The sequence below is a fragment of the Bos taurus genome, chromosome 22 (assembly GCF_002263795.3).
Source record: "Bos taurus isolate L1 Dominette 01449 registration number 42190680 breed Hereford chromosome 22, ARS-UCD2.0, whole genome shotgun sequence".
NCBI classification, from domain to species: domain Eukaryota; kingdom Metazoa; phylum Chordata; class Mammalia; order Artiodactyla; family Bovidae; genus Bos; species Bos taurus.
Window position 1 is genome coordinate 37,479,856 of NC_037349.1, and position 26,574 is coordinate 37,506,429.

The window sequence follows — 26,574 nt, forward strand, 5'->3', positions numbered from 1 at the left end:
GAAAGGACTTGCTAAGGATCAGCGGCCTGGCCCTGGGCGCATTCTGGGGCACCTGCTCGGAACACTCCTCCACTGTGCTGAACCAAGGGGCTCACGTGGGGACAGGCTCAGGCACACACTCAGGTTTCCACAGGGAGGCACTTCCACCCCTCATGCGACCATTTCAAGAATCGGACATGTGAGGGGAAAAGGTTAATTAAGCAACAGCAGCCAAGGGTCGGCACTTTCCTAAGCAGAAGGCCCCAATACTGACGGTCGAGACACAAGACCCTCCGTTATCTGTGCCTTTTTCCCTTCTCTCTGGATACAAAGTCCTTTACTTGAACTTGGTTAAATATACAAGCACACACAGGCATTTACTCAGCCCACCATCACTGTGTCTGAGGGATGTGGCTAAGTTCTGACCTGCTGCTCACTGCACAGCTCCAAAGCCTAATGTGCACTCCGGCCAGAGTCCCAGATGAATGAATGAAGATACATGTAAAAGGATGCTATAAAAACTCAGGCTGAATGCCTAGCCCTAGCAAGAATCCCTTCTACTGTATTTTGCAAGAAGCAAGACACATGAATGGGAAATTGGTGCCAAAGCCATGTGAGGTGTCCCCCTCGCTATTACAGGCAGGACCCAGCTTCACCCTGCTCTGCAGGGTCAGGAGACACGCATGTGGAGCAGGCAGCTCTAGCTTTACTCGGCTGCTTGTGTTTGGCCACGAAGAGCCCTGGTTGAAACTTACTGATGAACAATTTTTTTTTCCTCTTAAAATAAAACCCAAGTAGGAAACACGCCCTCTTCTCACAACTAGCCTGATGCCTGTCCTCAACAGCATGACACACCAGGACTCTACAGGCTGCACACCTGTTCTCTGAAGGAGGGAGAGAGCTGCAGGATGCGGCTTACCTTGGAAGACTGGGGGTGTGAGGTTTAGGTTTACTAGCTATGAAAGGCTTTGATTCGGAGGGAATCACTCCGTGAGAGTTTTGGTGTGGCTCCTGTGACGTTCTAGGAGGGGTGGGATGTGGGTCCCTGAGAGGCTGCGCTGGTTGCTGAGAGTCCGGATGGCGAATCGATTCCTTTTCCCTGGTTTTGTTTTTGTGCTCGGCTAACAACACGTCGAATCGTTTTCTTCTACCCTGGACAGCCCTCCGCTGGGTTAAGGAATGTGTCTACACACCAGAAACAACAACAAAACAAACAGAAATGGAGGAATGTCATTAATAATTTTTTAATGTCATATATCAAAGAACACCGATGCCAATAAAAAAGCAATCTAGACCGTTAGCATAATCAAAGGCTGCTTAGCATTTGATAAGGGAAAAACCTTAAGAGTATGAATTTTATTTTTTTTTAAAGCTAGAAGCAGATATTCCAGGCTCCAAATGTATAAGACTCTGGTGATGTCACTTCCACCAGAAGAAAGAAAAAAAGTCAACCATGCCACCTGGTGTGTAACTGAGGGGCAGACGATACAAACAGGTGACAGGTCCTTAAGTTCTGTGTCACTGGAGCAATTCATTGATCAGGACTGTCACCAACCCCACTAGAAAGTCTCTTCTTGGGCCACTTAGAGTTTTCAGTATTAAAAGGGAAGAAACACTTCCCTTTTATGGGATGATACATCCCATAAACATGTATCAGAAAGTCTTCTTTCAGTAACTGCCAGAGAGTAAAAATCAAATACAACTGCTTCTTTATTCCAGAGACAATGCCATAAGGACAGAGGAAGCGGCTAAAGACACCCTAGAAACAGGGGCTGATGCGGCAGAGGGAGATCTGGGAATTAAAGAGTGTGAATCCAAGAGAAGACAGACTGTGAACAGGAAAAGATGCACAGCAGCGTGAAACCCCATGAACATGCACTCACTATGGAAATCAAGAAAATGGGACAGACAGCATTTCTGGAACTGGAGACAATGTGTAATCTCAGAATCAAAAATGGTCACATCTTTAGAAATTTGGAATTACTCTTGAGAAGAAGAAAGGTCAAGTAAACCTGACCACTCCTTCCTGTCAGGACCCCTTTCGGTATTAAAAAAATAAATAAATAAGCAAGGCGCCACTAACCACAGAGGCCCAAATAACACCTCCCAAATATGAGTGAGTCGAGTCCTTCCCTCATGCATGCCACCGCAGCACTACAAATGATCATTCTCGTGTGCTCACTGTCCACACATTATACAAGTACACTGCCCTACAGGCTTACATGTCTGCTGCAGCGGGAAGGATTTAAGGACAGTCAGACTTCTCATTCCCTTGTGCAATTCAGTAACATAACCCAGTCCTTATCAGTCACACTGCAACTATGTCTGCCCAAATGTAACCTGGCACAGACAGTTAGAAACATGAGTAGGGCTTTAAAAAACTTTTTACTTGTTTTTCTTTAATATGTAATATATCCCAAAGTAACCCAAATGAAGCCAAGAACCTGTGTCTTGTTCAGTGCTGTACAAACACCTAGGACAGCACCTGGCACACCATCAACGGCTCAAACGAAAAGCAGATACAAACAGTGGCCCTCCAATACGCGCTGAACGCACACATGAATGCACGATGTGTCCACCCGCCCGTCTCTCAGACAGATGATGGAGGAGCTACTCCTCATCTGAGCGTCCCCTGGTGCCCAGCATGACAAGACTGAGTGAAGAAAGTAGGCAGAGATGATGGATATTTCCCAAGCTTGGTTTGAAGAGTAAATAGCATTTCCACTGGGTTCTGAAGAACAGTCTGACGTTGCCCATCAGAACTCTGGGAACTGTCTGAAGCCCACAGATAAAGACCCGCTGTAAGGTGGCCCGGGGCCCGGCTTGCCCTAACACCCGTGCTCCCTGCTCCCCACGCCTCTGGCACCAGGTGCTGCTTGCTCTGTCTCCTGCCCACCCCCAGGCTGCCCTGTGGACCCTAAGCTGTTTGCTCTGCCCTCCTCCCATAGCCTTCACACCGACTGTCTCCGCTGTTTCTTCCACCCCTTTTCTGCCCAGACAAACCCCAAGAAGTTCAGCCTAGTAGGCCTAAGGTGAAGGAGCCTCCCCGACTCAGTTCCCCTAGTGAAGACTGCGACTACCCTGGCCTCTCTTTGTATTACTCATCAGAGGTAACTTTTACCATAAAGGGTAGGAGCCAGGCCTTGTTCAAGCCTGTATCCTGGGGCCTAGAGGGAGGTCTGTGCCCACATGTGTGTGCAGTAACTGTTTCTACACGGAGAGGAGCCCAAGTCTACCTGTATGAACATGCAAGGACACAGAACAGAACACTGGATAGATGAGGAAGTGAGGAGGGGATAGCGAGGGTGGCAGGCAGACGACAGAATGACAGGAGTGGGCAGCGGCAGGTGCCCTGACAGCCAAGAGAGCAGACAGTGTCCTCAGCCTAACAGAGACCTGGACAGCAGCCGGGGGACACTGAGCTGGGGCGCTCAAGCGTGTTCAGCCCCATGGCTTAAGAGAGGAAGGGAAAGGGAGATGCAATGACCCACAGACCACGAGAGCAAAGCACGGGCGTCTGTGCCAGGACAGGCCGGTCGCCATGCTGCGTGCTCCGCCAGTTCTATGGTGCACTTGTGCCCCGCCTGGGTAAGGATACATACTAATGCAAAGAGAGGCTAAGCACCCTACTAGACGCTCAAGACCCGTTAACAGAACACGTGAAGGGCAAGCACAACTCGAAGAGACGTGAGAAAAAGGCAGGATCCACATAAAGCCACTGAAGGTTCAGGAAGAAGACTGGGCAAATCCCTTGCAGAACTGGAGTTGATAAGGCTTTTGGTTCATCAGCATGCCTCACAGATAATTAAAGAAGAGCATCCTGGGTAAAGTAAGCAGCCTTCACTAACCACAGTTATCACAACACTGAGAAATCTATGTGGCTGAGAGTCAGGCAGGCAGGGAGAGAGTGGAGAGAGGCTGGCAAGTGTGATACAGTGTGGAGCAGGGCTGAGGGACACGCTCACGTTGAATGGGACACAAGTGTAACAGAGCTCAAATGGCTACCGTCGACAACGCACCATTCGAAGTGTTCAATTAATACGACGGAAAGCAAAGCAATTTGTCCTGAGGAATTCTTAACTGGGAGATTCAAAGGTGAATTTGAAGTGGAATGACCTCTGTGATAAAATGCAAAATTCAGAACATGCACGTGTATGTATGTTTTCCTCAGAGAAAAGGATCCATAATTCTTTAAAAATTAGATATTTAAAGGTGCTCTTGACCAATTTCCTCAAAATATTCAGTACCTTGTTGCAAGATAAAACCCACACACTAAAATTAAATATTAATAAGAACTATCTACAAATAACATTCCTCATTTCTGAAGATCTTAATATTCTTCCACTGTTTAGTGGATGAAGTGGAACCTGAATGTCTTTATTCAAACATAATTGTTGGCAAAATTTACTATAATACATCAAAAACTTTATTAATTTGTAGTGAACACCACTAACTTCTATAATTTTTAACCTTCGCCAAACAATGGCTTTAAAATTACTTCAAGGCAATGATTCTGAATACTTTTTGAACCCATCTGCAGGGTAGCTGGGGACATAAACATATATGCTCATTTACAGAGGGTCTACTGAAGCCACCCCTACATCCACACTAATTTTATAGTAAATATACCACCTTCTCATGAGCACACTGGCTGAATTTTCTAAGGAAAACTCAGGGAAGAAAGGGAGAATCTTTACATTTTCATCGTGTGTGTGATTGATGCTTTTGAACTGTGGTGTTGGAGAAGACTCTTGAGAGTCCCTTGGACTGCAAGGAGATCCAACCAGTCCATCCTAAAGGAAGTCAGACCTGAATATTCATTGGAAGGACTGATGCTGAAGCTGAAACTTCAATACTTTGGCCACCTGATGCGAAGAACTGACTCATTGGAAAAGACCCTGATGCTGGGAAAGATTGAAGGCGGGAGGAGAAGGGGAAGCCAGAGGATGAGATGATTGGATGGCATCACTGACTCAACTGACGTGAGTTTGAGCAAGCTCCAGGAGGGATGTGGTGATGGACAGGGAAGCCCAGTGTGCTGCAGTCCACGGGGTCACAAAGAGTTGGACACGACTGAGCAACTGAACAAACTGATGCATATGTATACACACACCGATATACATACTTGTGTGTGTGTGTGCACACACAGATATAGGATTACACGTGACCTGGGTTTTTTAAAACTAAAAAAATAACACTATCTCAAAGTCACAGATTTTTTAAATTGCTGTAAAATTAAGAACCAGAGATTACACAAACATTTTAAGAATCACACAAACATTTTAAGAATCTACCCATACATGCAAAGGAAATTTCTGGATGTATCCTATGTCAGTACACTTCAAAACACAGTAAAGGGGAGCCTCTCAAATTAAAGGCATTGACGATAACAGATTGATTAGGGGAAAACACTGTCCTCCTGGAAACAACAATGCCCGCTGCGGGCAGTTCAGAACAGCAGTTTATAACAACAGCCCCACGTGTTCTGAATTGGAGGTGTTCTCCATCAAAACAGAGCCAACACCGCCCTTAAAAATCCAGGAAAGTCACCAGAACAGAGGCCCTGTGGGTGAGAGAGACCCGGGGGGGCAGCGCTGCGCAGCCCCGGCCCCCAGCTTCCCGGAGCACTGGGCTCTCCCCAGGGCCCCTCCCTACCTTGCATGTCAAAGACCGGGTGCAGGGCTTCTTGGTGTCGAGGTCGATGACCCCACAGTGGATGTCAGGATCAAACTCTCTTTCTGTCAAAAGCACACAGACATTACCATGGGTTCAACACTCCTTCATTTATTCTGAAAATAGAAATCTGAGATTCTCTTATTTCAGGCAAATTATAACTTGAAGCAACTCTATCACATTATCAATAAATGGAAAAAATAAAATGTTTTGAGCACTGAAAAAAAAAGTCGCGACATCACTGAGAGGATGGGCATTGTAGTCACCAGACGAAGGAGAGGGACCATGTGAGCCAGCATTCCTCACTACTCATTCAAGAACACGCCACTAGAAAGCTACTTTTATGTCACCTACACACACGTGCACTTTAAAACCAAGGAGGAGGAGGTCAAGGACACAACTTAGGGAACTCCATCTGAAAGCTGAAGTTGGCTAGTTCTAAAAGGAGGACTTCTAATAATAGTTGATTTGCTCCCCCAGGAATGCCCAGTTAATAGAAAAAGAAATACTGAGAGAAAAAATATGAAGTTACCTGATAATCTCTTATTTAAAAACTTCCTGTTATTGGAGTAATCTTCTGACTTCTTTTCCAGAACAGGCGGTGCAGGAAGCCCTTTGCCATTCAGAATGTGTCCAGGTGAAGGCAAGGTTGGCTTTGGTATTGAGGGGCAGTTAAGGCCAGGCTTGACTGAGGAGCTCACAGGAGCAGGACAGGTGGGCCCCACCGCGGATTTCAGTAGTGTGCCATCCATCTTCGGATGAATCTTTTCCACTTTGATAGAGGGTGTCATGCTGTTGTAGGGGAAGTGAGAACACCAGCACCTGAGTGCCCTGCAGCCCCAGGAGACTGGCAAGCCAGAGGGATGAGGCAGAACCTCGGTCTACCTATGTGCCATGCAGAGCTAGGTTCCCAAAGGCACCTTGGGACAATCTGTTAGGACTATGCAGAAAACTCAGCAAACCTTTATCCATAAGCCTTTCTGGAGAGGCAGAGAGCTCCAGAGGAACTATCACATTTGCGTGGCCTTTCTTCGTTCCAGAACAATCTTACACATGAGCCTGTTACCCAATGCAACTCCTGCAAGCAGCAAAATATGAAAGGGTCTCAAAGGACCAGAGACTACTCCAGGACCCTGTGAGGATATCTTTTGAGAACTGTCATTTTTAAGAACTGATCCATCAAAATGAAGTAAAATGAGTGAGTAGAGAAGAGCGCAACTGAAATTAGAGAACATTTCCGAGAAAGGTCACTATGGACTCAGAAGAACTGAATGATGCCTTATAGTTTATCTCCAAGAAGAGCCTCTCTGCCCCTGTCAACGAGGAAGATCCAGGTTTAATTAGGACATGACGTGTCACTGAAGCGGTAATTCTCCAGACCCTGAAGAAGGCTTCCCTGACAGGAGCCTGAAATCTAAGTGCCTGGCACCCAGCTCGTGAGCACTGAATACCTGGATCACTAACCAAGAACTGATTTTTCTTGGCGTCTTACCGATCCTGTCACTTGGGTGGCAAACACTGCTTCGAAGCTAATAGCTGGCCTGGTCCCCATCTAAAGCCCAGCTACAGACACAGAAAATCTGGACCAGTGAGGTTTTGTACATTTTGTCCAACGCAGTCAGTGCTCTAACAGCTGTTAAGCTGGCGAGTGACTTACACGCTGCACTGGCATTTTCTTTGGCGCTCTGACAGCTCCAGGAACGAAAGCCAAGCCCGCTGTACTTGCGCTTCTGACAGATGAGTGGAGGCTGGGGGCTTAGCAACCAGGACAAACAGCACCAAACAGCTGTACCTGGAGCAGCCCGACAGTGGCAGAGACACCACAAGATGCCATGGCCTCTCCAAGCTGGCAAGGTCTGTGCACAAGAGCAGGTGTGGCCGCTGCCCGAAGATTAACCAGGTTATCAGACCTTGGGACTGAGACGTATGGCATACCCTCCACAGGGAGGCGGGCCAGGGAAAAGCCACCCGCCACCAAGGCCGAGGGATGCCATGAGCCGGCAGGACGGGTTTCCATGAGCGGCTGCTCTTCACGTGACCACACAGAGCCTGCCAGCTATGGAGCCACCGCGGAAACTTGTCAAGGCCTGTCCTCGTAGTGGGAACCTCTTTCAGCTTCCCCTCATCAGTGCTCTGACGTGAACCCAAGTCAGGGGGTGGGAGGAAGCACTGCTTCCCTATTTGCTTTGCAAGGCCCAGAAAACCCTAGAACAGCTTCTGGGGGTCTCTGGTTTTTATTCTCACTGTTAGCATCAGTGGCAGCAGCACCAGCACCCCTTCCTGCACAGTCTCCTGCGGGGCTGACACTAGCAGCCTTGACTGGCTAACTGACTCTAACACATGAATCCTACCGTCCCAGCGACCCTGCACAGGGGCCATGGTCTTAAAACTCCAAGAAAAACAGGGCCTTGGCTAAGGCCCCTCAGCTAGCAAGTGACAGGGGCGGGATTTGAACCTCAGGCCTGTTCGACTGGAGAGTCCCATGGCTAAATCTTTTCATGCTTCCCTCTCATTGTGCACATAAAGGAGATAACCACAGTATCTATTACACAGGATTGCTGTGATAAGTAAATGACAATACACGCAACTAAATCTCAACAGCTGGCACAGAAGAAAGGATCAGTAGATAAGTATTATTAACCTGATCATTATTGCTATCATGACTCTGCAAAGTTGCCCAAGCTGTAATAGGGAAACAAAAAGAAACAACAACGTGTATCTGGATGTGCCCCAAAGTGGGCTTTCTTCTACATTATCCACAGACACTCTCACAGGCTACTTGTGTACACAGTTCCACTTGCGGCCGGTGGGCTTTAAGAACCCTCTGAGCCATACTCACATTCTACCATGGGGGACTCTATTTTGCTGAATGGGATGCATTGGCCTGTTCCCCCTGAGCTGCAGTTTCTCTTTGGGCGATTTCAACAACTTGGAACTTAACGAGGATGTGCTCAGGACACCTCCGCTGGAAGAACGGCTGCTTCCACTTCCACTGCCTCCTTTGCTTTTGGACAGAGAAGGGAAGAAGGAAAACACTGAAGTGGGAGGAACGGCCAAAGAAGGCTTGCTGGATGAGCTATGTCTTCTTTCTGAAAAGGAAAACAAAGTGGGGGGGGGGGGGGGGGGGGTGGAGAAAAAACAGTTTCAGGCAAGTCTTCAATGGAACCCTGGAGGAGTCCCCTGAAATCAACACATTTAGGTTCAAAAAATGTGTCACTAAGTGAAAATATATTAAACTCACCAGCTTTCAGAAATGGCTTATCTAGGCCCTACAGACTTATTCTGGATTCTAGGAACTGGTCCTTCTGCTTAAGAAAACATTTCACCATAAAGAGGTTTATCATACATAGATAACCACTAGGAAATTAAATAGCCACTTTAAACCTGAGACTACTGGGTTTTGCATTTTAGAAATAAACCTCACTGACTCCAATTTGTAGTCAGAGAGGGCAAAATTATTCATTCATCTCCAGAACTCTGTTCATTGACACCACACAGAATTATTTCTTCCTTTCTAGTGCGGGATATCTCCAATTTTCAAAACAGCAAAGTGTTAAGAAACAAGTTGTACTTTCATTTTATTTTTTTGTCACTACCCACCAGCACATGACACCAAATAAGAATGTTTCTAGGGTTATCTTATCATTCCTTATGAATCTGTGCTGAAATTTTCCAGTGAATCACTTCACTCCCCTCCCCCAACCCCTCCCCCACTTTTAAAATAATCTTACTTGACTACAGATGGCACAGCTCTGGTTCACACCACTAAGATGCCAAAGGCGTAAGACAAAAATACCACAAATAGCTTTGCCTGTTTTATAAACCAGGAAGTAATTCATGGTTAAGCAAGAACTACACAGGTTTAACTGAAAATAAGTCTATCCACTAGAGAATCAAGTTCTCTCAGAGTAAGGCAATGCATACTAAATAAATCGAGAGCTGAAGAATGTTACCATCAGAAACAAGTACATTATTTAGTAACTTTATCTTCTTAAGTACCTTATGCTGGTAGCTTAGTAATTACCTTCAGTTAAACTTGTACTTTAAAATGGCATGTTTGCTTAACTCTTAGGTTTAAAAATGTATGTGACTCAACATCTATTTCTCACAACATGGAAGCTATATGAATATTTTAAAAATCGCATATTAGAATCAATTTGACTACAGTTCAGTTCAGTCACTCAGTAGTGTCCAACTCTTTGCCACCCCATGGACTGCAGCACACCAGGCTTCCCTGTCCATCACCAACTCCCGGAGCTAGCTCAAACTTATGTGCATTGAGTCAGTGATGCTACCAACCGTCTCATCCTCTGTGGTCCCCTTCTCCTCCTGCCTTAGATATTTCCCAGCATCAGGTACTTTTCTACTGAGTCCGTTCTTTGCATCAGGTGGCCAAAGCATTGGAGCTTCAGCATCAGTGCCTCTAATGAATATTCAGGACTGATTTCCTTTAGGATTGACTGGTTTGATCTCCTTGCAGTTCAAGAGACTCTCAAGAGTCTTCTCCAACACCGCAGTTCAAAAGCATCAATACTTTGGCGCTCAGCCTCCTTTATGGTCCAACTCTCACATCCATTCATGACTACTGGAAAAACCATAGCCTTGACTAAATGGACCTTTATAGGCAAAGTTATGTCTCTGCTTTTTAATATACTGTCTAGGTTAGTCATAGCTTTTCTTCCAAGGTACTAGCATCTTTTAATTTCATGGCTGCAGTCACCATCTGCAGTGATTTTGGAGCCCAAGAAAATAAAGTCTGTCACTGTTTCCATTGTTTTCCCATCATGTAAATGGTTTATTTCCAAATGTCTTTTTTAACCAGTGAAGCTGTGCTGAGTTATTCGCAGAAGGACATCTGGTCACTGATGCTTTATGAGGTACTAAGAGCCTGCTCTACACTAGGACAAAATTATTATGTTATCTATAAACAGAATTCAAATTCTCCAACTAGAACAAACAAAGGCTACAACCAAGTTAGGAAGGCCTAACTGGTAGTCATTTATAAGTGCCTGCTGCTTTCTTCCTCAGATATGACAGTTGTGTGTAAGGGAGGGAAAGCCAAAATAAGTTAATTTGGCATCTGAGGATTTCTTTAAAAAAAAAAAAAAAATTAAGTTTCCTTCTCTTCTGTGATCCCCAGATACTCTGAATGTACTTTCAAGCATCAGCCCTTGTCAGCCAGGACTGCGAAAATCTGTTTCCATTTCCCGACTCCCTTGGATGACGGAGCTTATTGCCTCAGTTAGCCACCCCTGACAACCCGGCACAGAGTAGGCCTTCAGTTAACATTGGCCTGACTGGTGCAGCTCTTCTTGTGAAGAGAGTGATTCTCACATGGTCCCAGACCAGTACTTCTCAACCCTGGCTACTCATGGGCATAACCTAATGAGCTAAAAAAAATACTGATGCTTCTTCACTTCCACTCTCAGAGATTCTGATTCTGATTTTTCTGTGGCCTGGGCATTCAGATGCTTACAAGTTCTGTGTGATTCCACTGCTCAGCCAATGGTGAGAGACTGCCTAACACCAGGCTAATGTCTCCAGGACCATTAACCACAGCTGAGGAAGTCCACATCTGCCACATAAAATACTATTTTTCACTCAACATTTCTATGTAAATGATCAACTCCACTGTTCCTCCCTAATCCAATATTCACCAGTCTCTTATGGGGATATCACTGGTGTTTTGGACACAACAATTCTCGTACAGGACCTCAGGGTGGTTAAAATTCCTGTTCCCCGAGCCCCTCATCACCAGTAAATGGTACCACTCCACCAAGGGCAACCTGAATCTACCCCCAATCAAAACTGCCCCTCCCAATCTATTTTCAGATGGCCTAGCATGAAATAGGGTATCATTCAGTTGAGAGATATTTTCCCCAAACAATAGTATGTATAAAATAGGTTTTAAAAGTCTGTAATATACATTACACTTCTGATATAAATTAAATATAAAAATATTCATCCATATTCAGCCACAAAAATCATCCTGTGTATCCCCAGTGGAAGAGTACTAAGGAATACCACAATATCTGTAATACAAAGAGGGGGAAAAAACTTCCAACCAGATCTTTGACTTCTAGGAAATACATTCCTTTTACAATTTGACGTGTTATCAGAATTCTCAAGTGTCTCTGAGTGAAAGTGATGTATTTTCTCTTATATCAAATGATGTAAATTATCAACCTAATTAATCTTCTGTAATGATCATCTTGAAGACAGAAAGTAATTCTGAAGCCACTGATCTACTAGGGAATGATTTCAGCATGAAGAATTTCTGCATTTGCTTTTGTGAGATTTCCTCTGTAAGAAGCACTAGGTGGACACAGAAAACGACACCTGGTTGAACTAAGCCAGTGAAAATAAAAGCACACACCCTCAGTCTGCTCACCCCCACCAAACATCCACCAGCCACCCCAGTTCACCACGGACGTGAGGAGCCACGCCACCCACAGCTGGTGCGACATTTCCCTCCATTTCGGATAGGCTTCCTTCCACCACTTCACAGCAGCTTACAACCTGAAACCCTGCTGACCTCGACCTTCAGAAGCACGTGCCAGGCTGTCTTCAAGGAAAACTCATATTAGAGTATTTAGGCATTTTTCAAAGCATTTAATACACACACAACTGTGCTACCATTCTTGTTAGGGTCCTACCTTTCTCAGTGTCACTCACTGATTAAGTTTTGACCGTTTGTGCCCATTATCCCATTTTTCTAATGAGTCTCTTGTGGGTTTTATTGCACAACTTTGCATAGTGCAGTAATTTTTTAGGAATGCATGTTTTGTTATAGCAGAACTGACTGCAATTTCAGTTTGTTCTTTCAATTTTCTTTTTTGGCCACACTGCATGGCATATGAGGTCTCAGTTCCCCAGCCAGGATTGAACCCGTGCCCCTGGCAGAGGGACACAGGGTTCTAACCACTGGACCCCAAGGAAGTTCCTGCCCTTTCAGTTTTCTATTCTCATTATAGTCCACTCTCCCTTTTTCTTCAGTTAATGCTTTTTTTTTTTCCCTTGTCTATTAACTCTTGATATGGGATTTTGCATTAGAAAAATCCAGATTCAAAGTTTTCTAACACTAAAAGTCAGCTGATGTACCAATAACTTATCAAAAAAGTTATATTTCCTACTGCAACAATAAAAGCTGCTTAAAAATTTACAATGGCAATCTATCATGTGAATTTCTTTCATTCACTAAAACTTGAAACAGACTGTGTGTGTGTGTGTGTGTGTGTGTATGTGTATAAATGTGATCCTGGCTGAAAAGTGCCAGCTCAAACCCTCGTCACGCTGCTGAATTAAGCTGTTCCTTCACATCATGGTCTGCTAACTTATTCACTGGAAAGGGCGGCATCTGGCTTTCCCTTCACAAGAAAATAAAGATGAAAAAACCAAATTAAATTATAGTTGTGTTGGACTCTCCCCAAGCTTTCAAGCTGGGCCCTTAATTTTCTTAAGATTTTTAAATGTGTTTTGTTTCTAGATCAAAAGGGAAATGGGCAACTTATGGGTAGGGTTAGGGACCTTATCCTAAGTGGACAAACTGGTGGCCAGATGCTAAGCGTGACTGCAGTGTGGTTTGGTGAAGAGCCCGAGTTGAATTTTCACAGCACTCCTCTCTCCAGAGCCTAGCACTGGCCCAGAAAAAGCAGAGTCTGTCCCAAAGTGAGGAGGGCCCTGTGACGGGCTCCAGCAAGCAGGAAAGACAGGCAGACGGACAGACACAGACAGAAAGACAGACACGAGTGGGTGAGGGCGCAGTGCCTGTGTAGCAGTGGCGGGTCGGGGGCGACCACACAGGCAAATAGATGTGCGGTCAGAGACAGAGGGAGCAAGAGAGAGACAGCAAGAGACAGGTGCATTGGCCTTTCTTTCTCCTGTGACGCCACTGCAGGCCAGGGTAGGGTACTGGGATGGGTAGGGGACAGGACAATTGTAAGTCTTCCAAAACAGAAAGTAACCAAGAATACTGAGCTTATAATCAATTGTGGATTTATACTGAGGTTCAAAAACAAAATGCATATATAAGTGTTGACACCTAGGTACAAACCAAAAAGGAGTTCAAAGCAAATAATTAGATCTTTAAAAGCCATATATATTGCTTTGAGAAAAAAAAAAAAAACAAACCTAAAAATAACTTATGATGTACAACTGTCAAAGTTAGGATACAAACCTAAAATGCAGTCAAAAAACACTGTTAACTTCAAATCATTCATGCTTGAAAAAAAGTCTACAAAAATATCTGTCATTTGCTAAGTGGTCATCCCTTGGCCTACAGGTCTATTTCTGAAAAACATTTGCATATTGTTTTTCTATAACAAACATGGTTTACTTGTTTATCAAACACATACTTTTAAAAAAGAGAGATCAGTTGGTCTTCTGGCCTCAGTTCCACACATGCCAAAATAAAGCAAGGCCTATTATCACTCCCAAGCATGGTATCAATTTGCCTCACTCTTCACAAGCATCATGAAAGAGCAGGCACAGCGGTGAACAGCTCAGAAAACCCCACAAAACTATTTTTACTCAAGGCCCTTTTCTGGTATTTTATTAAACCTTTTGCTCATCTTTTATGGTCTGAACAACTGATTAATGTTAAGTCTCACCTTCAACAATAGCAGCAACAGGAGTTGATCGGGCAGAGACCACACACAACAGGCACCACACAACAAAATTTTACAGGGGCTATGTCATTTAGCCCTAACCATCTTCCTACAGAGCAGACACTTCCATGACCCCCCCTTTCCAGAGGAGAAAGCCAAGGCTTTAGAGGACTCAAGTTGGTTGCCCAACATCACCCAGCTAACCCAGAGGCAGGATCAGCATGCGAGCCCAGGGAGGCTGACTCTAGTGCCCAGGCTGGAGCCAGGACAGTCCACCTGCCCTTAAGTGGCGTTATGAGCAGACCACGATGCACAGTCCAAAGGCAGGCTGAAGGGAAGGGTGATGGCGGGTCATATATCCTCTTTCCAAGCGCTCAGCAAGTGCAGGCTATTGCTCGGGCTGCACAGAGGGCTGCACAGTCAGAGCATACAACACGTATAAGACAAAGCTTTGGTAAATTTGGGGTGGGGAGCCACAATCTGTTCAAGGGAAAACCAGGTTGTTGTGGATTTAGTGTCTATTTGGAAGTTGCTAACCTAAAGGTTGGCTGTGATCTCAGTCAGTGTTACGTTCATCCCACCCCCCCCACCCCGCCCCCTCAGGGAAACATTTAAGATGGTTTTAACAATGATTTTTTTTTCTAGAAAGTGCTTGTCAGGCTGCCTTTCTGGCTTGGCTAAAAAGAATCACTTACAAAGTTCCCAGACGCCTATGTGCTACAAAGAACCCATGAGGAGGAGCAGCAAACGCCTGTTTCACAGGGTGAGACTGGCCCCCTGCTGACCAGCGCCAAGGCACGCTTGCAGTCACGCTCTGCTCCCGGTCATCTTTCTGACAGAGTCTGTTGGACAAACTCTCGATTAATTAACCAGTTTGAATAGAATCCAAAGTAAACCCCCCCCCAAAAAAAAGTCGTCTTTTTTTTTAGTAGATCACTTGAAACAGCAAGAACTTTGGAGTCAGAGACACGTGGGTTCAAATCCTTGCTCCGTCACTAACTAGCTGGGTGACACCCTGGGCAAAGCCCTAACTCCACCTACTTTGGCGGACTCTTCATCTGTCAAGCCTACCTGCAGGGCTGCAGGGTTTAAGTAACAGTTGTAAAGCCCACTGTGGACCAGGGACCGGGAACTCCATAGCCAGGAAGACAGAGGCTCCCTGTTAAGTTCAGGTGGTGACACTTACAGACACCAAGTGGGAAAGGCCTGCTCATTATTCAAGCAGGCAGAAATCACTAAAGAACAAAGCAAACCCACTGCACCTTCTCCAGTGTGGTAAACACTGAAGTTTATAGATTTAGTTTACATGTCAGTCCGGGAAGATACTAAGCTCATCTCAGTGGAGAGCTCAGAACTTTTACAATTCATTAAAAATGAATACATTCATAAAGCAACCCAAAAAGACATTCATTCACGTTAAATTACTTTATAATTAAAAAGCTGGCCCATTTTCCTAAGAGAACTGAGTCACTTAGGAAGAACTGCAGGTGAAAAGAAAAGTGCTGGTCGTTTACGGATCCAAAGGTGGCGTTTTATGTAGGTGATCTAAGCAATGGCTCCCCAAACTCCCAAATTTTTCTCTAAGTGAAACTCACGATTTTGGGTGGGTTAGGTCAGGTGAGGTTAAACAGAATGAATACTCGGTTACAGAAAGACCTTTTTCCCCTTCTTTTCTTGGCCAAGCCATACAGCTTGCAGGATCTTAAGTTTCCCAACCAGGGTCTGAACCCATGCCCCACGCAGTGGAGGTGTGGAGTCTTAATTATTGGACCGTTAGGGACATCCTAGAAAGGCCTTATGAGAACTACCAACCCACAGGTCAAGGAATGTAAGATTTCATGGTGTCTCTTACAGTCCCATTCCACTAATACTCTATAACTACTCCCATTGAAAGCAAGGATTTTTAATAATCAAGCTTACATATGGCTATAAAATGTAAAACACAGATCCTTTGGCCAGACATAGTAAGTAATAACTGAATACACCAAAAGCTCAGTTTAGAAACGCTGGGTCATTCATTAAGCAGCCCTTTCAAAAATTTAAATTGCTTATTTTACATTCAGGTTGGAAATAACTGCTATGTGGCACTCATAGGTCCTAATTAACCCAAAGTAACCATCATATTTCAGTTTTGGGGCCACCAAACACAACTTACAAGGGGTCAAACTGGCATCATCTGTGTTTCATAAGGAGTACGACCCCTATGAAACATCAAAGATCAGGACTCGAGGCAGACTATATCTAAGCCTGCATAATATATATTATATATATATATTACAGCAACTGACTAGGCATACCCAGTTAAGCAACGTCCTAAGCAGTATCTGTGAAACCATGACTTTGGGTTTGACATAACTATTTTTTTCCCGAGTAACTATTAAAAAAAAATTAGCACACTTTTAAAGTCACATCACGGACTGGAAGTAGACATAACACATTTAACAATATCTCCTCACTGCTCTCACCTTCAACTTCTCCCTGTAAACATTCTTGTTCTTTTCTAAAAGCAGTATCACATGTCTGACCAACAAACACAATCCAATTCTACTCCTGTCCTTACATATTATCTTTTAACCATAAATCTGCTTTTTCTTTGATTCAGTTTCTGGAGGGTCCCAAGGACTTGATTGGAATACTCCAGAGCAACCAGTGCATAGTCTGATGCTAAAAAGGAAGCAAATCGGTGGGACTGTGCCTGGAATGTTCAAATCTCAAGCTGGGGGATCCAGTGCTGACCTCTGACGTGCAGTACCTCAAAGGGTAGTGAGCCAAAAGCCAAAACTGGAGCCAGGAGGCCCTCTCAGAGCATGCTTAGGTGGGTTACCAACGGCACTGGATAACAGCGAGGAAGGAAAAGTCTTTACCACAAAGCCCGTGGCATCATTTCCACTAGAGAGACTTAACTGAAAAGGATGATTTCAACACTGGCTGCCCTAACAAATTAGTCTCCAACTGCAACTTCTGCCAAATGCATTTTTCCTCCCCCTAATGCAGAGGTGTTTTAAAATTCAAACATAGGGGGAAAGTGCAGAAATGAGAGTCATTTATAACACTTGGGCCACTTGAAACAACTTTTAGCCAAGGTCTATAATCAAATTATCAAGCTCTTGAAGTCAGTGCTTTATGACGGAAATAAAAGGCCCACTAAAGTATTCCAGGTCCCTTGGCATTTCCACGTCTCTGGGCAGGGCAGCCCTGCAGCATCCCCATTCACACTGGCTGATGAAAGAGAACAGATCACAAAGGGCAGATTACAAGGGAGAACGACTCCCAACTCCCCAACTCCGGAGGGGGAATGGACAGGCGTGAATGGATTGTAAATAATGTTGCTAAGAAAGGACCACAAATATGGCAACCTAAGATAATCCTCTCGCCAGGAATTCTTCCCAGGGGGGCTGTTCTTTCTGAACTTTGCTTTCAAGTATGTGAGAAATATGAAGAACTTATTGAATATCTGGAGGTAGCCCTCCCCTGCCATCTTAACTTGAAGCTCTGTGCAAACATTAGGGGAAAAAAAAATGGCCTTCCAAAATTCCAAATACTTTATTAAAGGAGATGGAAGGATAAAGAAAAAGAGGGGAGACCAAACGGTATAACTACTGATCGTCTCAGCTGGGAGAATAGTATCAGTTCTTCATCATTGTTTTCTCAAGACATCTTGCTTAAGGAAAACTCAATGGTCTGAAAAACCAGTTCATTTCCTTCAGGGGGCCCTTCCTATGCTCCTGCTTAAGGTGCAGACTTTGAACTGAGAGTTATCATCATGATCTCAGACAAACACACACAGATGTTTCTCAGCATATGTAACTTTGGGGAAAAGGCTGTCACTGCTCTGAGCAGAATGCAGCCACCAAACGACGCCACCTCTGTGATGTTGCCATCACCGTTTCAGACTACAGCAGGGATATCATGCAGTGTGTGACATGCTGGCTGACACTTCTACTTTGCTAACAGTCATAAGCACCTCTCTCTGCTGTCCTCAGGACACACGGTGTCAAGCAAATGATCCTGACAGAGTACAGCAAGCACTCACCCCACCTGAAACAAACCCGATTTCGAGGTCTGAACGATGCACAGCATTCCCTGAATGCACCCCTTGGTCTCCCTCCCATCCACTGAATTGATAGGTCTGCATGCTTCAGGTATCAATGTATGACAAGGAACAGAAAGCCAAGACAAGAAATCCACCAGTCTTCAGTTACTTTTGGTTTAATCCTTTATCTGTTGGGAGAAACGCATCCTATACGTTCAGTGAACAATCATTTTAAGTTTAGCCTTCTAACGTGCTAACACCATGTGCGGATCAAACGGCAACACCCTCAGTCCTTATACAAACACGTCTGTAGTCACATCTGGTCTACAGTTGGGTCTGGGTTCCAGTTTTTCTCTAATGAGAGATTCAAGGCTATCACCAAAATGCACAAAGAATTAAGAAAAACAAACTATGTCTTTACTGCTCTGCTGCTGCTAAGTCGCTTCAGTCGTGTCCAACTCTGTGCAACCCCATAGAAGGCTGCCCACCAGGCTCCACCATCCCTGGGATTCTCCAGGCAAGAACACTGGAGTGGGTTGCCATTTCCTTCTCCAATGCATACATGCATGCTAAGTCGTTTCAGTCATGTCCAACTCTATGCGACCCCACGGACAGCAGCCCACCAGGCTCCTCCATCCACAGAACTCTCCAGGCAAGAACACTGGAGTGGGTTGCCATTTCCTGCTCCAACGTCTTTACTACTCCAATCCAATTTTTACACACACACACAAAGGGTAGGGGAGAGAGAAAAAATTAAAGCAACCTGGCAGAACTTCAAGCAGAGGAGTCCTTCTTGTTTTTTTTTTTTAAAAAACAAAACTTCCATGCAGGAATCCCCTTAGGGAACACTGTCCTCTGAGGCCAGAAAGGAGCATCAAGTCCAAGGTGCAAGAGAATGACGGCACCATCTGCTGCAGAGTGCCGCACCAAGTTGGGAAGCCACATCTTTACTGCTGTTTCCCACTAGTTTTGTGGCCTTTACATTCCACTTTATTGGGAGGAAGGAGAGTAAGGGGTGAGAAGACCATGAACCTGGGAACAACAACAACCTCAAAATCACAACACAGCCCTTAAAGCCTCCTCATTAAATGTGCTCTGTTAATAAGGAATGGGTGATTCACGACTGAACAATGCCAATGTTTTGATGAGTTTGCAGCACGTGTTTTTTTTCCCCCCCCACCGAAGACAGAAAACAGCATCTGCCCCACCTACAGGCCAGGGCTGTCCACTAATCAACACCAAAGCGATATTCAAAAACGAAACCAGAAAACAGCAACTGTAAAACTGCCTGACGAGAAGTAAAAGTTTTGTGTTTTGTTTTCTTTTAATGAACAGCAGTTTGAATAAAGGTTTACAATCCTGTTTGTATTTCAAGTCCCGAAAACCGGCAGCTAAAGTTCATCCTCAATTAAAACCATCCGGTGAAGCACATTATTGCAGGAGGCATGAAATGTGAATCCAGCGAAAACTAAAGATCTCAACTGTCACCTCGCTTCCTGCTTGCAGAGGAGGCATGAGAGAGTTAAGGTAACTTTGAGACAGCCGCCCAACCCACCAGAGCAGAATCAGCTTGGCTGTACTGGCTACCTTAATAACACAACTGAAGGGAAAAAAAAATAGTCTTTTCTGGCAGGCAGTCGGTAATTAAATTTTTATACACTCAATTTAAGTTACTGAATGACTTCCCAGGGTTACTGTTTGTATTTTGAAGTTGTTCTTCCTCTTGACACAATGTTCTGCTTGCAACTTTGCTGTGGAATTGAAGAATCCGACAAAACGGCTTTCAAACACATTCTACAGGAAACACTGTGAACTGCCTGTCATGAAACCTCACTCACCGCAAGTGAGATAAAAAACAAACAGTCAAAGCTTGTTACAACGTTCCTCCATTTTTAGAGAGCGACGTAACCACTGCTCTCCCTGTTTGGAGATATGGGAACCGTTGGGTGCAAACCTCAGCATTTTGTGGGAGTTAATAGCAAACTCAACTCCAGCCTGTGCCTGACCTTTGGCCAGATCACTCGAATGACATTTCAGCATGGCTCCTGTGGCTGGCCGGCCGGCGGGGTGGCAGCTAATCCCTCCTGTTTCGATCACCCCCCTGCTCAGCGGGACTGCAAGGCGCACTCACCACCGCTCAGCTCAAAGAGCTCCGGGCCTGCCGGCGGGGCGGGACAGCCGCCAGAGGACGGGGGCCTGTGCCAGCTCGCCCCGCTCTGCTTTGCGTGGGGCTCCGTTCTGCTCCCAAAGACCTAGCCCACCTTCCGCATGCTCGTCCAGGACCGGGCCCCCAGCCAAGCCCAGCCTCTGAGAACTGCCTCGGAAAACTTACCGGGTAGAGCTTCCAGCCCCCGTGCGGAGGAAGGGCTGCTCTGAGGAGGCTTCTTGTCCCCTTCCATTCACATAATTTGGTTGTGCTTCATTGCACACTTGCTACTGCAGGCTTGCATCATGATTTGGGTCTGCCCACCAACTCCAAATATGCTCCATGTTTGGTCTTATGTAACATTTGCTACTACTGTAAAAAGCACTTGAATTACAAAGGTCCTGGCAGATCAACAGAAAACAAGGGGTGGAGTCTAATTTCATCTAATATGGTCATAGAAGGCGTCCTGGCTGGTGTAAATTAATCCTTCTCTTGGAAAGGCTGCTGGCCAAAACTGGAGGAAGATGGAATTTATGAATTTAACCGACTAGAATGTGAATTACTCACACCTGATTTTCCTGCATAACTTTAAACTGACAACTACTATCAGGTAAATTAGGAAATTTAAATGATTCATTATATATCTATACTTTAAGGCTAGACAGACCTAAAAGTTTTTAATATTATACATTTTTACAAATATCAGCAGTCTTTTTCCACATTTTATTTCTCCAGTATCTATACTTTAAACAAACAAAAGTTTATTATATCTAAGAATAGCTTTCCTTAAATCTAGTAAGAAAAATCTTCACCCATTTTCTGTGCCTATTTGTAAAATACGTCTAATTTCAGAAAAATATACACGTTATTGTCCACAGTTGAATAGCTGGATAACTGATGAACGCTGGGGACCTTTTAGGCTTTTAATCCAAAAACTTCTCTAAGTGGATCCTTGAAAACCATGTCTTCCTGCTTAAACGGGTTGCCTGTCTCCGCCGTATTACACTTTCCGCATCACTACTCCTCGTCCTGTTAATCGCCAAATCTTACTATCAAACAGACATGGAAAAAAGCAGCCAACTGATATGAGTTTTATGATAATAAAGGCTGCACACATAAACAGACTCAGATGCCTGATAGTTCAGAATGAACACTTTTAAATGTCAAAAGGAGGGGGGAAATTCCTCTACAAAATACCATCACCCAACACAGACTATTTGGCAAAAAGTCATGAATTACATGTGTGGAAAAGATTTGGCCTGGAAGGGGTGGGAAAGAGTTGTGAGGCATAGGAAATGGCTTCTGTTAGAACAGACACAAATTCTAAATTTACTGTAAAACAAAAGAGTAGTAGCCACATTGCTTTGTTTTTACAGCAAGCATTCGTATCCAAACCATGGCAGCAATATTAGGATCTAGAGGGCTTCTGAAACTGTTCCCCATCCTCCCTAGATTTCTGATTCTAACAATGCAAAACTATGGGGGTTCTTAAAATTAGGAGATTAGAAGGACACTAGGAAAGAGCCATCAGCAAGAAGTAGAAGCACAGAATGAGCAAATCCTTCCAAAGTTAATATGCAAAAATAAGACAATTAGGTTAATTCACTGAAGGGTTTGTTAAGCTAGCAGAAAAACAAAACAGAAACATCCTACTGCTGAACGACCTGACTGCAACGCATCACTCACTGCACCCACTGCCCCCCTTACCCCTGCCAAGGGGAGCTGAAGAGGCTCCCTGATGTTGCCAATGGCAGAACTGAACTGAGGGAAGGGGACCTACGCAAACTAAGTCTCAGCTGCACATCATTGCACTCCGAAGCCTGGACACCAGACTCCTTGCCAGTCTCCCAGCACAAACGCTCGCATTTCTAAAGCTTCCTTTTGTAGATGGTGCTGGTGCTAGTGGGGAAAACAATTCTTATGAGAACCAACCAAAGTACGACAATTTGGGGAACAAAGTCTTTCTGTAACCCTGAAAAATTTCAGGGTGAACTTCAGCAAATGTTCTTAAATACTACACACTACAAATGTTCTTAAGAACGACAAAGTATTCTTAAATATACCTACGTTTTCATATATAAACAAGAAGAAACTATCCAAATTGGTTCTGAAGACCTACATCAAAAAGGGGATGAATGATAGTGCAAGCTAGAAAAATAAAAATCGACACAATAAGAATATACACAAAAACTGAGCATCTACAGCTCAGACTGAACTTTTAAACACACACCTCTCTTAATGCCCTAATTGAAAATGTTTAGCCTAATGCCACCCTGTTCTGCTTGGAAAGCATTACTACTCTTCTTCAAACCCTAACCAAATAAAGTTTATATTGATATTACATTTCCTTATGATGGCTCATTCAGGGGACATGGTCACATTTCTTCTTTCTTGTGAAAAAAAAATAAATAAGTAAACAGACTACAGACTAAAAAAAGACTACAGACTAAAATACTGTTTTAATAGAATAACATCCATGCCTTACAGACCAAAAATTATAGGTACTGGCTGTGGTGTGGATGGTGTGCACCATCAGCTTTACTCTGGTTGCACAAAGGGAGTCCTGAACTGACACAAATTCTTCTGTGAATTAGCCTGCTCGCAGCAAACAGGCAAACCAGCAGCAGCTGGGAGGGGCCACGAGGGCTTGGGTTTGGGCGGCCGCGGCCTCAGCACTTTTCGTTGTGTAGTCTTGGGCGAGGGACCTCTGCCCTGGGGGGTCTGTGTCCTCCCCTGGGGAGCACTACTGGGGCCTTGATGAGGAGTAAAGAAGGTGACACATGTGCTGCATACCTAGCACCTCTGAAATGCTCGACAACTGTTGGCTATTACGATCAGGAAGGAGAAACTGGATGGCGGACGTCACTTGAAATAAAAGGAAGACTGAGATAATGACAGCGGTTTCTGTGATGAAAATTAGTGAGGTCCCCGACAAATCTTGGGATTTCCTAAATCCAACCCCGAGAAGCCAGCGGCGGTGTCATTTGGTGTTCTGCAGGGCAACAAACGAGCTGTCGGCAGTTGGGAAATCCTGTGTTCCTGTCACCGGCCGCAGCCAGTTCTCCAGTTTACAGGAGCACAACAAGCCTCCACTCACTCCACTTCAGTGTCTCAGCAGGCCGGGCGAGTTATAATTGGCCTTAATTGGCACTTACAGGAGCTTTAACATTCCTTACCTGCTGCCAAGGAGCACTTGAAAGGGGGAGAAAGTATTTTCAAACTTGGAAATACCAAGCAATTCATTCAGCTGTGGGCCGGGACGCCTGCTGTCCAGAATCAGATTAGCTTCACCAAGAAACTGCTGCTGTGTTATTATCCCGTGCTCATTAGGTGCTCCGGCAGGATTAGGAGAGGTGGGAGATGAGAGCTTAAATGGGATCATTCACCTTGGGGGCTCATGGCACACAGCCTTCCTCTGGTTGGCATCGTCCGCTCTGTTTGGTGGATGCGCCTTCAGGGCTCAGCCACACTTGGGGTGTGTGTGTCCCTTTTCAGCTGTTCAGATTGTTCAAAGGCAGCCAAATAAAGTATAACCTCATGGCCTGATTTACATAGGCTTTGTGTGAACCACAGTCTGACCTCAGCCCAGTCATTATTTGAGACACAAAGTGAACACTGTTAAAAGGTGACCAATCACACCAAATTCAAGGAGGATAATGAGATCAGAAGTAAAACTGACAATAGTTTTCACTGGCCCCACAACTGATCTCAACAGAAATTGTTGTCTTCTACAAGTCTACACATTTTGCAAAGAGGAATCTCAGCCTAACAGAACTAGATTTCTGCCCTAAGATAAATTCCAATCAGAGTGAAGAGAAATCTCCCATAAATGCCAGGAAAACCGTCTGTAGTTGTTTAAATGAATACTTGAAAAATCATCACTCCTTTTGAAAAACGTTTTGCCTCATATCACACAGTGAAGATACATGCTACGCTGGTAGTAAAAAAAGTTTGCCCTTGTTTGAGAAATGGACTTCAAAGTCAAATTACAGTTAATCACATTTGTGAATAAATGTGTAAAACACCCTAAGAGGCTTTAGAAAAAAACTGGAAGCTTACAAAAATAAATAAAATACCTACTCCTGGTGGCAGTACTGGCCTATGTGGCTAGTAGAGATACAAAGTATTAACAGACTTCTGGGAAAACCATCTAGTAACAGCTATAAACAAGGCAAAAAAGTATCTTTTTTGATCCAGAATCCATTCCTGAGACTTTTATCCCACAGAAACAAAATGAATGCGTGTAGCCTTTAGCAGGTTGGCTCCTGCTGCTTTCTTCCTGGAGGTAAAAGGCAAGAAACAAAGTGAATGCCCACAGACAGAGGGCCTGGCTGAGGACGTTATGGCACAGCCGCACCTTAAAACCTTAAGCAACCATTAAAAAAGGGGATTTGTGTTATCCTGGGATCTGGATGGATTTCTTTGTGGTTTTGCTGAATAGAGGAGCAGCAGAAGTGTGCTTATTAACAGGATCCCTCTTTTGGTAAAAACTATGACCTGCAGCCCCTGCTAATGAAACATGGGATTATATGCACCTGTAAAGAGTTCTGAGCATGATAAAAATATAGAAGGATGTATACTAAGTTACATATGAAGAATGTACCAAGTTACACAGATGGATTACAGAGCGGAGAGGACCAGTACAATTGGAGAAGGCAGGGAGGCAGAAAGAGCCAATGAGATAAGAAGGCAGTAGGCTGAACTGAAAACAGCATGTTTGAGATTATTACACTTGGGAATCTACGTAAATATACATGAGAGATGAATGCACCTCATATATTCAGGTGTCAATCAAAAAATCCATAAAGAAACTGACTCAAGTTTTTGTTAGAAAAAAATGCACTGTGAAGAAAGCAGAAGAAAATTTTAAACAGCATGAAACTCGGGTATTAAATCAAAGGACTATCCTGACTATGGTACCCATTTCATTTGTTTGGCTATGCAGACTGAGTCATTCCAGCAACATGACAAAGCACAGTAGAATCACACAGTGTGTGCACAATAAGCCACTTTAGTCATGTCCAACTCTTTGCGAATCCATGGACTGTAGCCTGCCAGGCTCCTCTGTGCATGGGATTTTCCAGGCAAGAATACTGGAGTGGGTTGCTATGCCCTTCTCCAGGGGATCTTCCCGACCCAGTGATCGAACTCTCATCTCTTATATGTCTCCTGCACTGTCAGGCAGATTCATTACCACTAACATCACCTGGAGAAAATGCCTATTAGCCACTCTTGTGAAACAACACCTTAATTTTCTAAAGCTCACTACAAATCTTCTACAGCAGGAGTTTTAACAATCTTTTAAAACTATCAAGCCTAAGAAGTAATGAAATAAAGTTCATACTGGAGTTTATTTTTTACCCTAGGAGAGTACAAATCAAGAACTACATCATGTGTGATAAGGGGCTGACTGCTTATTTTAAATTGAAATAGTTACCTTCCTTGATCTCTTTTCATTAACTTTAGAACACACAAGAGGAAAAGCTATACGATTTCTTTGAAGTTCAATTTGAGAACTGTTGACTTAAAGGCAAAACACAGAAGTAAATCTAAATACTGGAATTTCTATACACACAATAAGCAATGAGGAAGGCAACAGGTGAATTCAACCTTTGCCCACTGTCCCAAACCAGTTGTAGGGGCCTGAACACTGCATGGGAGGCATTACCCCAGTCAGGTAGTAGGCGCTACAGCATTCAGAAGAGATTAAAAAAAAAAAAAAAAACTCCCTCTTCTGGTCAGACGTAAGACCACAGCTAAACAGGGCCAACACAGCAGGTGTGTGCATATCTCAACTAGTCAACACTAGTCACAAAATGGCCTTGTGAAACAATGACTGTCAGGAGAAATATCTTTTAGCAAATAGAACTAAAATATGGATTTATATCCTGAAATGTCCTCTTCAAAATCTGAAGCACAGCCATCCTAATGATTTCTAGATGCAGCAGACAAGTCAAGAGTGGCACTGCTGAATATTAATAATTTATTGATTGATTTATGCTGCTGGACACTCACATTTTCATTGCCTCATTCTGGTGACACAAATCAGAACTGTTGACGTTGTTCGTTAAATCAGAGTAGCACTAACCTGGAGGGCAGCTCTGATCAGCCTCCAGGTGGAAAATCAATCCACTGAG

At 44.3% G+C, this 26,574-nt stretch overlaps 1 protein-coding gene across 14 annotated transcripts in view; it reads right to left on the reverse strand.

Annotated features, from left to right (window-relative positions):
• Positions 1–26,574, reverse strand: part of ATXN7 (ataxin 7) — a 167,943-nt gene that overhangs the window by 43,400 nt on the left and 97,969 nt on the right. For 13 of the 14 annotated variants that reach the window (XM_059880155.1, XM_059880157.1, XM_024983197.2 and 10 more), the window contains 4 exons: positions 8,492–8,741; positions 6,185–6,444; positions 5,635–5,717; positions 899–1,164 (listed from right to left, as the gene is read on the reverse strand). In XM_059880155.1, the coding sequence (XP_059736138.1) occupies positions 899–1,164; positions 5,635–5,717; positions 6,185–6,444; positions 8,492–8,741 (859 nt within the window). Of the gene's footprint in view, positions 1–898; positions 1,165–5,634; positions 5,718–6,184; positions 6,445–8,491; positions 8,742–20,623; positions 20,796–26,574 lie in introns of those variants that run through there. The other variant, XM_005222693.5, reaches the window with a different exon arrangement.